This window comes from Lottia gigantea (assembly GCF_000327385.1).
Source record: "Lottia gigantea unplaced genomic scaffold LOTGIsca_231, whole genome shotgun sequence".
NCBI lineage: Eukaryota > Metazoa > Mollusca > Gastropoda > Lottiidae > Lottia > Lottia gigantea.
In genome coordinates, this window is record NW_008708651.1 from 53,372 (window position 1) to 66,990 (window position 13,619).

The window sequence follows — 13,619 nt, forward strand, 5'->3', positions numbered from 1 at the left end:
AAAGTTCAATTAGTATACCGAATACATATTGAGTATCAGAAATAATAAAGGTTAGTATTGGATATTATTAGTGTATCAGATATTACAGTATATTACTGTATCTATCTATATTAATCTGTTATATTTAATATGTTTAATTTAATACTAGTACTGTATCAGATATTACAGTCTTTTATATTTAATGTGTTAGTATGGGATATTACTAGTACTGTATCAGATATTACAGTCCGTTACATATATCTTTATTTCCTCCAAATTGAAGATTCATAATACATATATATAAATAAATAATAGTGAATATTTACAATAGATAGGCATAAACTGATAGTTGTCATATACCGATCAGAACACACTGAAAATTACCATAATATTAATTTAAATGCAACTCGGTAGACAAACGAGAGAATACAGAGCTGAAATCGGTGGTCAGTTAGGCAAGATGATACTGGGTTTGGAGAGACGTACATTAAATTAAAGAGCCCTCAATTGTTCGCGATGGCTTGCATTTCTAAAAATTTCAGTATTGGATATTACTAGTTCTGTATCAGATATTACAGTCTGTTATATTTAATGCGTTAGAATTGGAAAATACTACTACAAAATCAGATATTACAGTCTGTTATATTTAATTTCTTCTCATATTTTCATATTCTTTTACATCTCCAGAATTATGTTGATTGTTATCATTAACTTCAGAACGAGCATTTAAATCTTCATACTTTCTATCTGTAGGTAAGAAAGGCGTGCTTAGTAACTAATAACTTAATATAAAAATTACAACCTTTGGGCTTTGAATTTCGGCGATTCTAAGCAGTTTCCACCGTAAAGTTGAAGAACACTATCAGAAATTGAACGATGGACCGTTTTGGGTATAGTATTGATAGTCATACTGAATGTGTAAATTGTGATAAATTCATGATAATATGTGATAATTTACCTTCAGGATTTCTATTGGAAAACGTTGCATAACTGAAAAGTAAGAATATATCATAAGTAATTCGAACAAATAAGTTTTTATCAGTTTTAACTACAACTTCTCAAAACAACATTTTTTCTCAATCAAACCAGTCTGCGGCTGATATTCTTTGTGTGCATTTAATGATCGTTGCTATATAATGACTTCAATTTCGACAAGAACATAATCATCAGAATAACCATACAGATTGAAAAGGTTGATATAGTAGGTCAATGGAATAGAAGTTCCAGATCAGGAAAAAAATATAACTCAACTTTCTTCTGGTAATTTCTTATTGGCTACAAAAGAAAAATAAATAAATAATTAGATTAATTTATATTTAAAGCAGTATAAGAATTTAAGAAATTGTTAAACCAACTTACAAGACTCAATTCCAACTATCCGGAATACTTTTCAACATTCAAATACGACACCCGACCAACTTACAATTAAATGAAACGTTCATTAGGAATTTGAATTTTTCGTGGAAGTATTGACATTGAATTGTAGTGTTACTAATTAAGCCTTGTAATAATTGCACGCGAGAATATAAATGGTTGTCAAATGCCACAATTCTGACAGAATGTAGGAGAAGATTCAGATCGTAATTCTGAAAAGAAACAAGGGTAACTAAAATTGACTATTTAATGATAGAAAATTAACAATAGAAAATTTCATATGGTTCTTTTTTTAAAGATCCCCAAAGTACAGTAAAACCAATACCTGGATGATATTTTCTATATATAAATATTGTCAGTAAAACCAGAAATACACAAACAAGAGATATTCCAATACCAATACCGATTCCAATACCAGTGGATAAAACTTCTTGATATCCAGATTGCTTATAAGATATTGTTCCAGGGTCTGTGGAATAAAATAAATGAATTTGACTTGCCGGTATATCAAGTTTACCAAAAATCTACATTTAACTGATAAATTTACTCAATACATTCAACTGATGATTTTAATTTACTCTTTTAACGCTAATTCTGTTTGATAAAATAGATACATAGATGTTTGACGACTTTTTCGATAATGAAAATTTGCATACTCCACCTTTAACAAACATTTAATTTCATTTTAATACACCCATTAAAATCATATCAAATATTAATAAGTATATGATATTCACTTAATGGGATTATGATGAAGAACGTTAAAAATTCATGAAATCATGTCTAAAATAGTCAATTATACTTAATTATACAAATAAAATTACCGAGTTCAATGATTTTTATTCCCCAGGTTTTTGCTTTAGTTTCACCATTAATAATATTTTGTACAGTTATTATATAATAACCAAACGATGATTGATCTAATATCAATTCTAATGTGGATATAAAATTATTTTCAGAAACTCTCTCTGTTTTAGCAAAGGGGTATTCTATATCAGATATCAATTGTTTCCATATAAAATTTGGTTCAGGATAAGCTTCTATATTTATTTCTAATAATACCATTTCTCCAATTTGTCTTCTTATTTCTTTCTTCAGTTCTTCTTTAAGTATTGGTGGACCTTTTATAGTAAATGTAAAACAGTGTTACTACTTATCGATAAAAACTAAACCTCATTCAGGGATTGTAACAAGTTAAATATATGGCCTTCTAATAGCAAATAAGATTTAGGCTAGGCATAGTTGCACAATTCCATTATACACGGCTTAGCCGTTAGAACATAATGCATAACTTGAGTAGGACAATTGGTCGGACAAACCAATCTTAGAACTATTAAAGTTGTGCATCAGGTGATACGAAAACCTCCTCTATGAGACCATGGTCGATTATTCCTATTTGGTGAACTATAAATACAAACAATACCGTAACAATAATGGTAAAGATTTCGTAGTTGAATGATCAATACCATTACTAGCTCTACATAAATAGGTTATAATATACGGACTAGATATGTATTTTCATTAAATATTTAATTATTAGCTGAACATGTATAGATTATAGTATACTGACTTAATAAAAACTTACATCTAATATTTAATGGTAAAGATTTAGTAGTTGATTGACCAATACCATTATTAGCTGTACATGTATAGATTCCTGTATCCTGACATTTAGCTTGTGTTAATGTCCACTGTTGACCAGTGTTAGTATCAGTACTAGTAGAAAATGACCAGGTTACAGTAGATACTGGTTTACTATCAACATTACAGTTAAATATAACATCAGAACCTTCATCAGCTGTGTTATTTACAGCATCAGATGTTATACTGGTTATATCAGGTGGATCTGAAACAGAAGTAAGGCAATTAATAATCTTTAACATAGTCAGAATTTTATATGCCCATTCAGCAAACAATGAGTCCTCATATTTTCCGTTGGTCTGTTTATATCAAATATATGCTCACTTTAAAGGCATCAATTTTTGACAGATTGTTTCCGTAGGTTTAGGCCGTGCCAAGGATGATGCCTATAGATTTTTGTGATGTTTGGACAAATCAACTGTTAGCATTTTTCGAATATTTTTTAGTGGATGAAAGTAGTGATTGTCCAAAAGTACTGAGGAACATCAAAAGCTTAGTCTTTCAGCAATACTCTTTGAAAAATATCTATCAAGACGTTTGCATTTATTTAAAAGTAGCTTTTCAGTCGAGCACAATAACAATATTATCAGAAAATGCTCAATTCTTTTTTTATGATTATACATTGACATAGAGAGGTGGGTCATATAATAAATATATACTTACAATGTACATTAACTTGTAGAGATTTAGATCTTGTTTTAGGGATGATATTTTTAATATTGGTAGCTTCACATCTATAGTTTCCTTCCTGATTTCTTTTTATTTGAGTCAATACAAGATCTTTAGTTGGTGATGAAACAGGTCCAGTCCATTTATAATTACACTGATAACAATCAGTTAAACATGTTATAGTTTGATCTCTACCTTCTATTATATTGATACTTGTTACATCTGGTGAGAAAGAAAGTTCATCTGGACCATCTGAAATAATAACAATCAGTTAAACATGTTATAGTTTGATCTCTACCTTCTATTATATTGATACTTGTTACATCTGCTGAGAAAGCAAGTTCATCAGGACCATCTGAAATAATATCAATCAGTTAAACATGTTATAGTTTGATCTCTACCTTCTATTATATTGATACTTGTTACATCTGGTGAGAAAGCAAGTTCATCACGACCATCTGAAATAATAACAATCAGTTAAACATGTTATAGTTAGATCTCTACCTTCTATTATATTGATACTTGTTACATCTGGTGAGAAAGTAAGTCTATCAGGCCCATCTGAAATAATAACAATCAGTTAACATGTTATAGTATTATATACTTACAATAATTCTGGGCAGCTGTTTTGTAAGTTGTTTATTTAAGTGACACTTCTCCTGATAACGCCGCCTGTATGAGGATGTGAAACGTTGAGTTAATAAATGTCTTGTGCTTCGTTAAAGTATGATATACTTACAATTAATCTGAACATTAAGTTGTTTTGTAAGTTGTTTATTTAATACAGTATGTTTAACTGTACAGTTATAAGAACCAGTTTGATCTCTAGTACTAAGTGATAAAGTGTTATTTAGAATTGTTGTTGAACCATCTTTAGACCAGATGATGTTACAATCTGGTTTACAATCAGCTAAACAGTTGACACTCTGACTCTTTCCTTCTATAACATCTATATTATCACTAGTAGGGTTAAATCTTATATTCTCTGGACCATCTGTAAAAATCACTTTATTATTTCTTTAAATTTCTTTTATTGAATTTAACCAAATAACGATGCTCATAAAATGAGAAAGGACAATTTTTTTTGCTTCACAGAAAATGATAAATTAAGAGTGTATTATCGTGTCAGTTTGACTAGTGAATGATAATCTGAAAATTAAACAGAGATGAAAATAAACTTACAATAAACTGATACATTAATTGATCCTTGTCTACCAGAATTACCTCTACAAGACCATGTTGTATCATCTTGTTTATTTATATTACTTATATTGAGATATAGTTGTTTGTTGTTATTATTTATACATCCACATTTATATCTATTATCTGAACTACTCTCACAGTTTATCATACTACATACAACAATATTGTTTCTACGGAAATCTAGAACACTAGGCGAATCTGTAACATTACATTGTAATGTATAATTTTCACCTAACTATCTACGGAACCCTCCTTAAGCGTAATTTTCAATACTTTGTAATACGAAATAATTAATTCGTTTGAACGAAATAATATCATTCTTTTCTTTTAAACGAATTACTTTTTTCGTTTAAACGAAATACATGATATTATTTCGTTAAAAGGAAATATCATTCCATCAGTTAATTCTGAATTCAACTATTTTACATAAAACTGCCAATCCAAGTTTTGAGATGTTAAATACTATAAGCCAACTGCCATCACATTGCTGAAAGTATAAACTTGATATTTTGATGAATATTTTAGTTTGAATTCTTCATTCTTCCTCTCAATATAAAATCCCTATAGATTAGTTTATTTTGGGACATAAAATCTACAATAGGAAAAAAGAAGGCAACTATCTATCAAATGATTTTATCCATGTTACATATAAAGGGTATATGGTCTAAATATTTTGAAGGTAAAACTAGAAGTCAAATATCTATCATAAAAAAATGTCAAAGTTGACAGTGCGATTCGATATATCATATGATATTATTATATGCGTTAAGCGTTAAGTTGAATATAACTATTATAATTTTATTTTACTCTACACGAAGATTTATCTTATAGATGTATATCATGATAAATAAATACAATGTAAATACATCACTTACCTGTAATTAGTACTGATAAATATACTATAACTATTAATATACATTTATACTCCATGTTATTGAATAATATTCAACAAGACGATCTTGTCATACATGTGACCTACTAGTGTATAGTTTTTTTTTATTGTAAGGCTGTTATTTAATGTCCCTGTTAAACATGAAAACACCTATACATACTATTATATGATTGTATAATATGACCTAAATACATGCTTCTATATTGTAGCAATGTCTAGAAGGTATCACGTCAGAGAGGGTCTTGAGAAACACTGGGATTTCGGTTACAATTTTTTTTTACCGTAATCACGTCAGAAAGGGTTCTCCTGAGAAACACCGGAATCTCCGTTACAAACTTTTTGGACACCTTGTACCCCAATTAATTACATACTACCTCCTGTTATCCCCACCAAACAATAACTCAAGAGCTTAATAAAAGACTACCAGAGTGCAGTCGGTAATTCTAGACAAGTACCAAAATCCTTAAAATGTTAGGCAAATTTGACAAAAGGTTTGGTGATTAGTAAAATATTACGTTAAAAACTGACTTATGGGTCTTTCGTGTACTTCTCTGGTGTCCCTGGGGTGCTTGTAGCCCATGTTACATCAAAGCCTGAAAACACGAAAGACCAAGAAGATCACCTTCCAGTGCCACCAGCCCATAAAACAGTATAAGTTACAGAACCCATCATTAACAATTAGATGGTTATATTTCGTTCTTTTAACAAATAGAAGGCTCAAAAGGTGTGTTTAACCATTAAAGTAGTATTGCACAATGGAATTTGTTGTGCCACCACTTTTCATAATCTGTTTATTTTGTTTGGCAGACCTCACTCACAATTGTTATATTGTAATTTGAAATTCAAAGTGACTTCTGACTTTACTAGAAACTGTCTCATAATCCTTTATAACAAATAATAAATAAAGTTGTCTCCCATTATAAAGAAACTATTGAATGTAGTCTAATCTTTATTCTCATGTAGATATTTTTGCACAACCGTGTCCAATTTGAATCTAATGTAAATAATGTGTCAAAATTAGATATTTTTCACAAAATAGTATGAATCTTAAGATGAAAAATACTATCAAAATGGACCTTGAGAGATAACAGCAGAAGATAAAATCCACTATCTTACTACAATTAATATATATAATATACAAGGAGAATTGTCATGAATATGGTGAACAGAGTTATTACAAAATTATCAGACAAGTATAAATTATATCATGAAAAAAAATTATTTTGAACTAGGTACCAGTTTCTTCTTTAGTCCATCTTTAAAACAGCATAATCCAGAGGACAATTTAAGAGATGTGGATAACGAATTCCAAAGTGAACTTGCCCTTTATCTAAACGTACTTTTCACTGCTTCCAGACGGCATTTTGGAATGGGCGAAGAATTTTCTTAACAAATATTACTGTATGTTATATTCAATTTCCTCTCAGATTTTCATATTCTTTTACATCTCCAGAATTATGTTGATTGTTATCATTAACTTCAGGACGAGTATTTAAATCTTCATATGTTCTATCTGTAAGGAAGAAAATCTAATAACTAATAATTTAGAATAAAATTACAATATTTGGACTTTGAAATTCTGTGACTCTCGGCTGTTTTCACCGTGAAGCGGCATCGGAACTTGTACGATGGACCGTTATGGGTATAGAATTGATAGTCATACTGAATATGTAAATTGTGATAAATTAATTATAAAATGGGATAATATACCTTCTGGAATTCTATTGGAAAACGTTGCATAACTGGAAAGTAAGAATATATAAAATGAGCAAATATGTTTTTATCAGTTTTGACCAAAACGACATTTGGATATAAGGATTTAATCTTCTGTACTCAACCAAACCAGTCTGCAGTTGAAATTGTATGAAAGACTGAATGATTTATAATTTTTATTTTCCCTTTAGTAGGTCAATGGAATAGAAGTTCCAGATCAGGAGAGAAAACATAACTCACCTTTCTTCTGGTAATTTCTTATTGGCTACAAAATACAATATTATAAAATTACATTGTGTTATTCAGCAGAATAAGAATTTGTTATACCAACTGACAAGACTCAATTTCAACTATCCCAAATACTTTTCAGAATTGAAATACGACACCCAATTCACAATCAATTAAATAAAAACGTCCATCAGAAGTTTAATATTGACAGAATTCTGGCAGAATGTAGGAGAAGGTTAAGATAAATTGTAATTCTGACAAGGGTAATTGAAATTGACTGCATCTCTTTTATGTTAAGATATATATATTGATTAATTCTTAAAGGAACATTTCATAGTTAATATTAATGGTAAATACAGTATAACCAATACCTGGATGATATTTTCTATATATAAATATTGTTAGTAAAACCAGCAATAAACACATAACAGATATTCCAATACCAATTCCAATACCAGTTCCTAAACATTCCTTATATAAAGTTTCTTCTACAGAAATCGGTTTTGTTCCAGGATCTGTGGAATAAATTAAATAATTTGACTCATCGGTAAATAAGTTACAAAAAACATTCACCTAAAACTTTCAACTAAAAATCTTCTCAATGTATATAACTAATATATTTACTCAATACATTCAATTGATAGATTTACCAATACATTAAACTAGAAAAATTTACTCCATGCATTCAATTGATAACTTAACCTAACACATTTAACTAATAAATTTACTCAATGCAATAAACTGATAAATTTACTCAATACAATCAACTGATGAATTTACCCAATACATACAACTGATAAATTTACTCAATACAATCAACTGATGAATTTACCTAATACAATTATCTGATAAATTTACTCAATACAATCAACTGATGAATTTACCCAATACATACAACTGATAAATTTACTCAATACAATCAACTGATGAATTTACCTAATACAATTATCTGATACATTTACTCAATACAATCAACTGATGAATTTACCCAATACATACAACTGATAAATTTACTCAATACCTTCAACTGATAAATTTACAAAATGCAATCAACTGATGAATTTACCTCATACCTTTAACTGATAAATTTACTCAATACAATCAACTGATGAATTTACCCAATACAATCAACTGATGAATTTACCTAATACAATTATCTACAAATATATTTACTCAATTCTTTCAATTCATAAATAAATTTATGAATTGAAAGAATTCAAAATATTTAGACCATATACCCTTTATATATATTACATGGATAAAATCATTTGATAGATAGTTGCCTTCTTTTTTCCTATTGTAGATTTTATGTCCCAAAATAAACTAATCTATAGGGATTTTATATTGAGAGGAAAAATGAAGAATTCAAACTAAAATATTCAACAAAATATCAAGTTTATACTTTCAGAAATGTGATGGCAGTTGGCTTATAGTATTTTATATCTCAAAACTTATATTGGCAGTTTTATGTAAAATAGTTGAATTCAGAATTAACTGATGGAATGATATTTCCTTTTAACGAAATTTATTTAATACACTCAACTGATAAATTTAAACGAAACATTCAACACTAATAGATTTATTTATTATGCAAAATATTCCAATTCGCGGTTCCATCTGTACATATTAAATACTTCTTGAAATTAAAAAATCGAGTAAGTTAGTACCGATATTCTAGACTGAATTGCATCTATTGTCTATTGCATGGTAGACCATTCAGGATATGAAAACCAGACGTAAAATTTAATTCCATCCTATCTTGAATTTGACTATTTAGGAACGTACCTCCATCAATAATCTTTATAGTGTAACTTTTATCATCACCTATACTATTATTAACAGTTACCAAATGATGATTGTTGTATTGTGAATGTTAAACTTGAAATATAATTATTGGTAGCTACTTGTTGAGTTGTATCTAGTGTTAATTCTTGTCCTGTTGATTCTTGTATCCATTTAAAACTAGGTTTAGGATAGGCTATAACATCAATAAGTAATGTTACTTCTTCACCTAGTCTATTCATTACTTCATCTTTTAAATCACCATTTATTCTTGGTGAACCTAAAACAAAACCTTGTGGTATCAATTAAATTACTAAATATATACTTACATCTAATATTTAATGGTAAAGATTTAGTAGTTGATTGACCAATACTACTGTTAGCTGTACTTATAGAGATCAGGGTGATTGAAGAGTAACAAGTTACTATTCAATATAAGGCACTGGCACGGGGTTAAAGTTATGTTTACAATAATTGTGATGCTAATATGCAATGAACTAAATCAAAGAAGATCATAACGGTTATCATATAGATCTTTTTGGACCTAATAAAGAAATTCATAATCTACATTTACGGAAACAACATTATTGGGACAATTGTCTGTGGAAAATACAAAATCATAAAAACTCTGACTGCTTCAAATTTTCTGGAATAATGAAGAAAAGCGATTAATGGCTGCAGGTATAGAAAGTAAATTGTTTTAGTCTATTATATACTATAAAGTACAAAGACAGTTAATAAAATGAAAATATTTAATTCTGTTAGATCGCTCTACATCATCGGTGGGGACAAGTCGACCACGAACAACTATATCCTGTAGATTTTTATTTTTCGAATAAGCTATGACTAATTTTTTGTAAAAAATAGTGGGAAATTTATTTTGTAACTCTGTGTAGTATCTTTTGATAATTCGGGATGCTTGGCAAGAAATGTTTTTGAATAGAGCAACAAATGGGATTATTTGAGAATCAAATTGTATATTTAGTCCACAGGGTGAAATAGTTTTTAGTTGATTCATCCAAAAGCTCTCCCTGTATAGTCTTGAACTTACATCTAATATTTAATGGCAATTTAGTAGTTGATTGACCAATACCATTATTAGCTGTACATATATAGATTATAGTATACTGACTAAATATATACTTACATCTAATATTTAATGGTAATGATTTAGTAGTTGACTAACCAATACCATTATTAGCTGTACATGTATAGATTCCTGTATCCTGACATTTAGCTTGAGTTAATGTCCACTGTTGACCAGTGTAAGTATCAGTACTAGTAGGAGATGACCATGTAATAGTAGATACTGGTTTACTATCAACATTACAGTTAAATATAACATCAGAACCTTCATCAATTTCGTTATTTACAGCATCAGATGTTATACTGGTTATATATGGTGGATCTGAAAGACGGATAACAGAAAACATATTTATTCTTGAAAAACATAATTATTTATGCCTAATCCTGCTATAGTGACATTGTGTGCCAATTTACGGGGTAAATTTTGAAATATTCGTTATGATAGTCTCAATGGGGTTTGAAAAGAAGCTAATGGTGAAAAAAGACTGTTTTCTGTCGAACAATTACAACCAAATTACCATCTAAAAACTACTCACACAGACTGACTTTTATGGAAAACTAAAATCGATTCCACAATAACCCATATATTGTATGACACTTAGACAAATTGTCTGATTGGTTAAATATTTATACTTACAATGCACATTAACTTGTATATATTTAGGTCTTGTTTTAGGGTTGGTATTTTTAATATTGGTAGCTTCACATCTATAGTTTCCTTCCTGATTTCTTTTTATTTGAGTCAATACAAGATCTTTAGTTGATGATGAAATTGGTCCAGTCCATTTATAATTACATTTATAACAATCAGTTAAACATGATATAGTTTGATCTCTACCTTCTATTATATTGACACTTGTTATATCTGGTGAGAAAGTAAGTTTATCAGGACCATCTGAAATAATAACAATCAGTTAAACATGTTATATTATGATATACTTAAGTTGTTTTGTAAGTTGTTTATTTAATACAGTATGTGTTACTGTACAGGTATAAGAACTAGTTTGCTGTCTAGTATTTATTAATATAGTATTATATACTTACAATAAATCTGAACATTAAGTTGTTTTGTAAGTTGTTTATTTAATACAGTATGTTTAACTGTACAGTTATAAGAACCAGTTTGATCTCTAGTACTAAGTGATAAAGGGTTATTTAGAATTGTTGTTGAACCATCTTTAGACCAGGTGATGTTACAATCTGGTTTACAATCAGCTAAACAGTCGACACTCTGACTCTTTCCTTCTATAACATCTATATTATCACTATTAGGATTAAATCTTATATTCTCTGGACCATCTGTAAAATTATATAAGAATGTTGAATTGACACAAATACTTCGACATAATCCGACATTTGGTTTGTTTACATTTGATAAAAAATGTATCTAATTCTGGGGGTAGTATCTTAGATTTTTAAATGTAAAGACGTTATTATTTGTACTGTTATTTAAGATGTAATTATTTATGGCTATTTACTTATTAGTACTGCCTAATTCAATTTTTGGATACTTATCATTTGGGGGCTAAACTGAATATTTATTTAAAAACAATTAACATTATTTTGTGCGCCCAAATCTAAATGAGATCTAAATGTGGTATGTTATTAAATATTATTAGAATACTTCATAAACAATGTGATAAGCAAACAACTTCATTTTGATTGTTAGCTCACAACATTGTCTTTTGTTAAATATTTCAATCTTCTATTATTTACATTAGTTTAGATAAAATCATTCTATCATTCTGAATTCAACCATTTTATCAACCAACTGTCAATCTATGTTTTGGACTGAACCTTTGAGATATAAAATACTGTAAGCCAGCTAAAGTTACATTCTTGTAAGTAGAAATGTGATATTTTTATAAATATTACAATCATTTTACCCCTCAAAATAAAATCAGTGTGGATTGGTTTGTTTTCGGGATACAAAATATACAACGCGGAAAAGAAGGCAATTTCTATATAGATTTCGGGGAAGGGAGGGTTTGATTCTCCCAAATGTACAGGCCTAGGGTGGAGCAGACACTTTATTTAGAAATTAGGATTAAGGGTCTTGATATTGGGTTTTCTTCTGTTCTTATTCTGATCTGAAATTAGAAAAAATAACTCGCCCGATGGGCGAGAAGTATAGTATCTGTTATGTACTGATTGTTTTTAGTTTACTATGAACAATATTATCATTTAAATTCTTATTTTTTGAATATGCAACTATCATTTTCTGCTTATTTTCTGCATTTTCTCTTGAAGGCTCTTATAGTGGGCATGAACTATCTTGCTTGCTCGATTGCTGGTTGTATTAAACGGGACAACAAAGGGTGCTATGCCTACATTATGATGAATATTTAGTGCTATAGGTCTTGCTGTATTCAATGTCTCAATCCAATGGGCTTCCCTAGATTGACGGAATTTGGTACTTTCATCTTCAGGCAAGTCAATTTCTATACGCTCAATTGGGATTAGGGCGAGATCGTCTATTGAATGGTCGTCGAGGTTGAAATGATTAGAAACAGGCTTGTCTTTCTTTAATTTGATGTCTGACCTATGAGCATTAAAGCGAGTTCGTAAATTATTCTTAGTTTCTCCTACATATTGTTTGGGGCATTTCTTGCATGAAATTAAATATATTACATTCGAATATTCACATGTTAGATGTTCCTGGATCGGATACCTTTTATTCGTAGAGTTGCTTACAAAATAATGAGTTTCTGATATAAAGGGACATGTTTTGCATCTCCTGGACAAACATGGAGCACTTCTTAAACCTGGAGGTACTTCGGCATAAAGTCTGTTTTTAGCTGCTATCTGTGCTAAGGTGGAATTTTTTATGTTTCGTAAAAATCGTTTAGAGTACCCATGCTCTTTCAGTTTTGAGAAAACAATCGTACAGGCTTGATTGAAATCAGAAGATCTTGTACAAATTCGATGAAATCGTAAAACTTGTGACTTAATTATACCAGAAAAGGTATGTTTTGGGTGAAAGGAGCTCTTGTGCAAGAGTTGATGAGTATCAGTTTCTTTGAAATACACTTTAATATCCAGTTTATTGTTC

At 29.4% G+C, this 13,619-nt stretch overlaps 2 protein-coding genes across 2 annotated transcripts in view; both read right to left on the bottom strand.

Annotated features, from left to right (window-relative positions):
* Positions 1-1,225: 1,225 nt before the first annotated feature.
* Positions 1,226-5,796, bottom strand: LOTGIDRAFT_174992 (hypothetical protein; the record flags this gene model as incomplete). Its single annotated transcript, XM_009055086.1, has 11 exons — positions 1,226-1,254; positions 1,679-1,822; positions 2,178-2,474; positions 2,939-3,199; positions 3,658-3,915; positions 3,962-4,018; positions 4,065-4,121; positions 4,168-4,224; positions 4,403-4,657; positions 4,846-5,064; positions 5,742-5,796. The coding sequence occupies 11 exons, from the start codon at positions 5,794-5,796 to the stop codon at positions 1,226-1,228; spliced, it is 1,689 nt and encodes a 562-aa protein (XP_009053334.1).
* Positions 5,797-6,691: 895 nt separating this feature from the next.
* Positions 6,692-13,619, bottom strand: part of LOTGIDRAFT_239376 (hypothetical protein) — a 17,638-nt gene continuing 10,710 nt past the window's right edge. Inside the window, exons 17-26 of the mRNA XM_009055087.1 lie at positions 11,612-11,866; positions 11,205-11,462; positions 10,668-10,889; positions 10,533-10,583; positions 9,811-9,864; positions 9,546-9,761; positions 8,071-8,214; positions 7,712-7,736; positions 7,469-7,500; positions 6,692-7,271 (exon numbers count right to left, since the gene is read on the bottom strand). Coding sequence (XP_009053335.1) covers positions 7,171-7,271; positions 7,469-7,500; positions 7,712-7,736; positions 8,071-8,214; positions 9,546-9,761; positions 9,811-9,864; positions 10,533-10,583; positions 10,668-10,889; positions 11,205-11,462; positions 11,612-11,866 — 1,358 coding nt within the window. The 3' untranslated portion in view covers positions 6,692-7,170. The remainder of the gene's footprint in view (positions 7,272-7,468; positions 7,501-7,711; positions 7,737-8,070; positions 8,215-9,545; positions 9,762-9,810; positions 9,865-10,532; positions 10,584-10,667; positions 10,890-11,204; positions 11,463-11,611; positions 11,867-13,619) is intronic.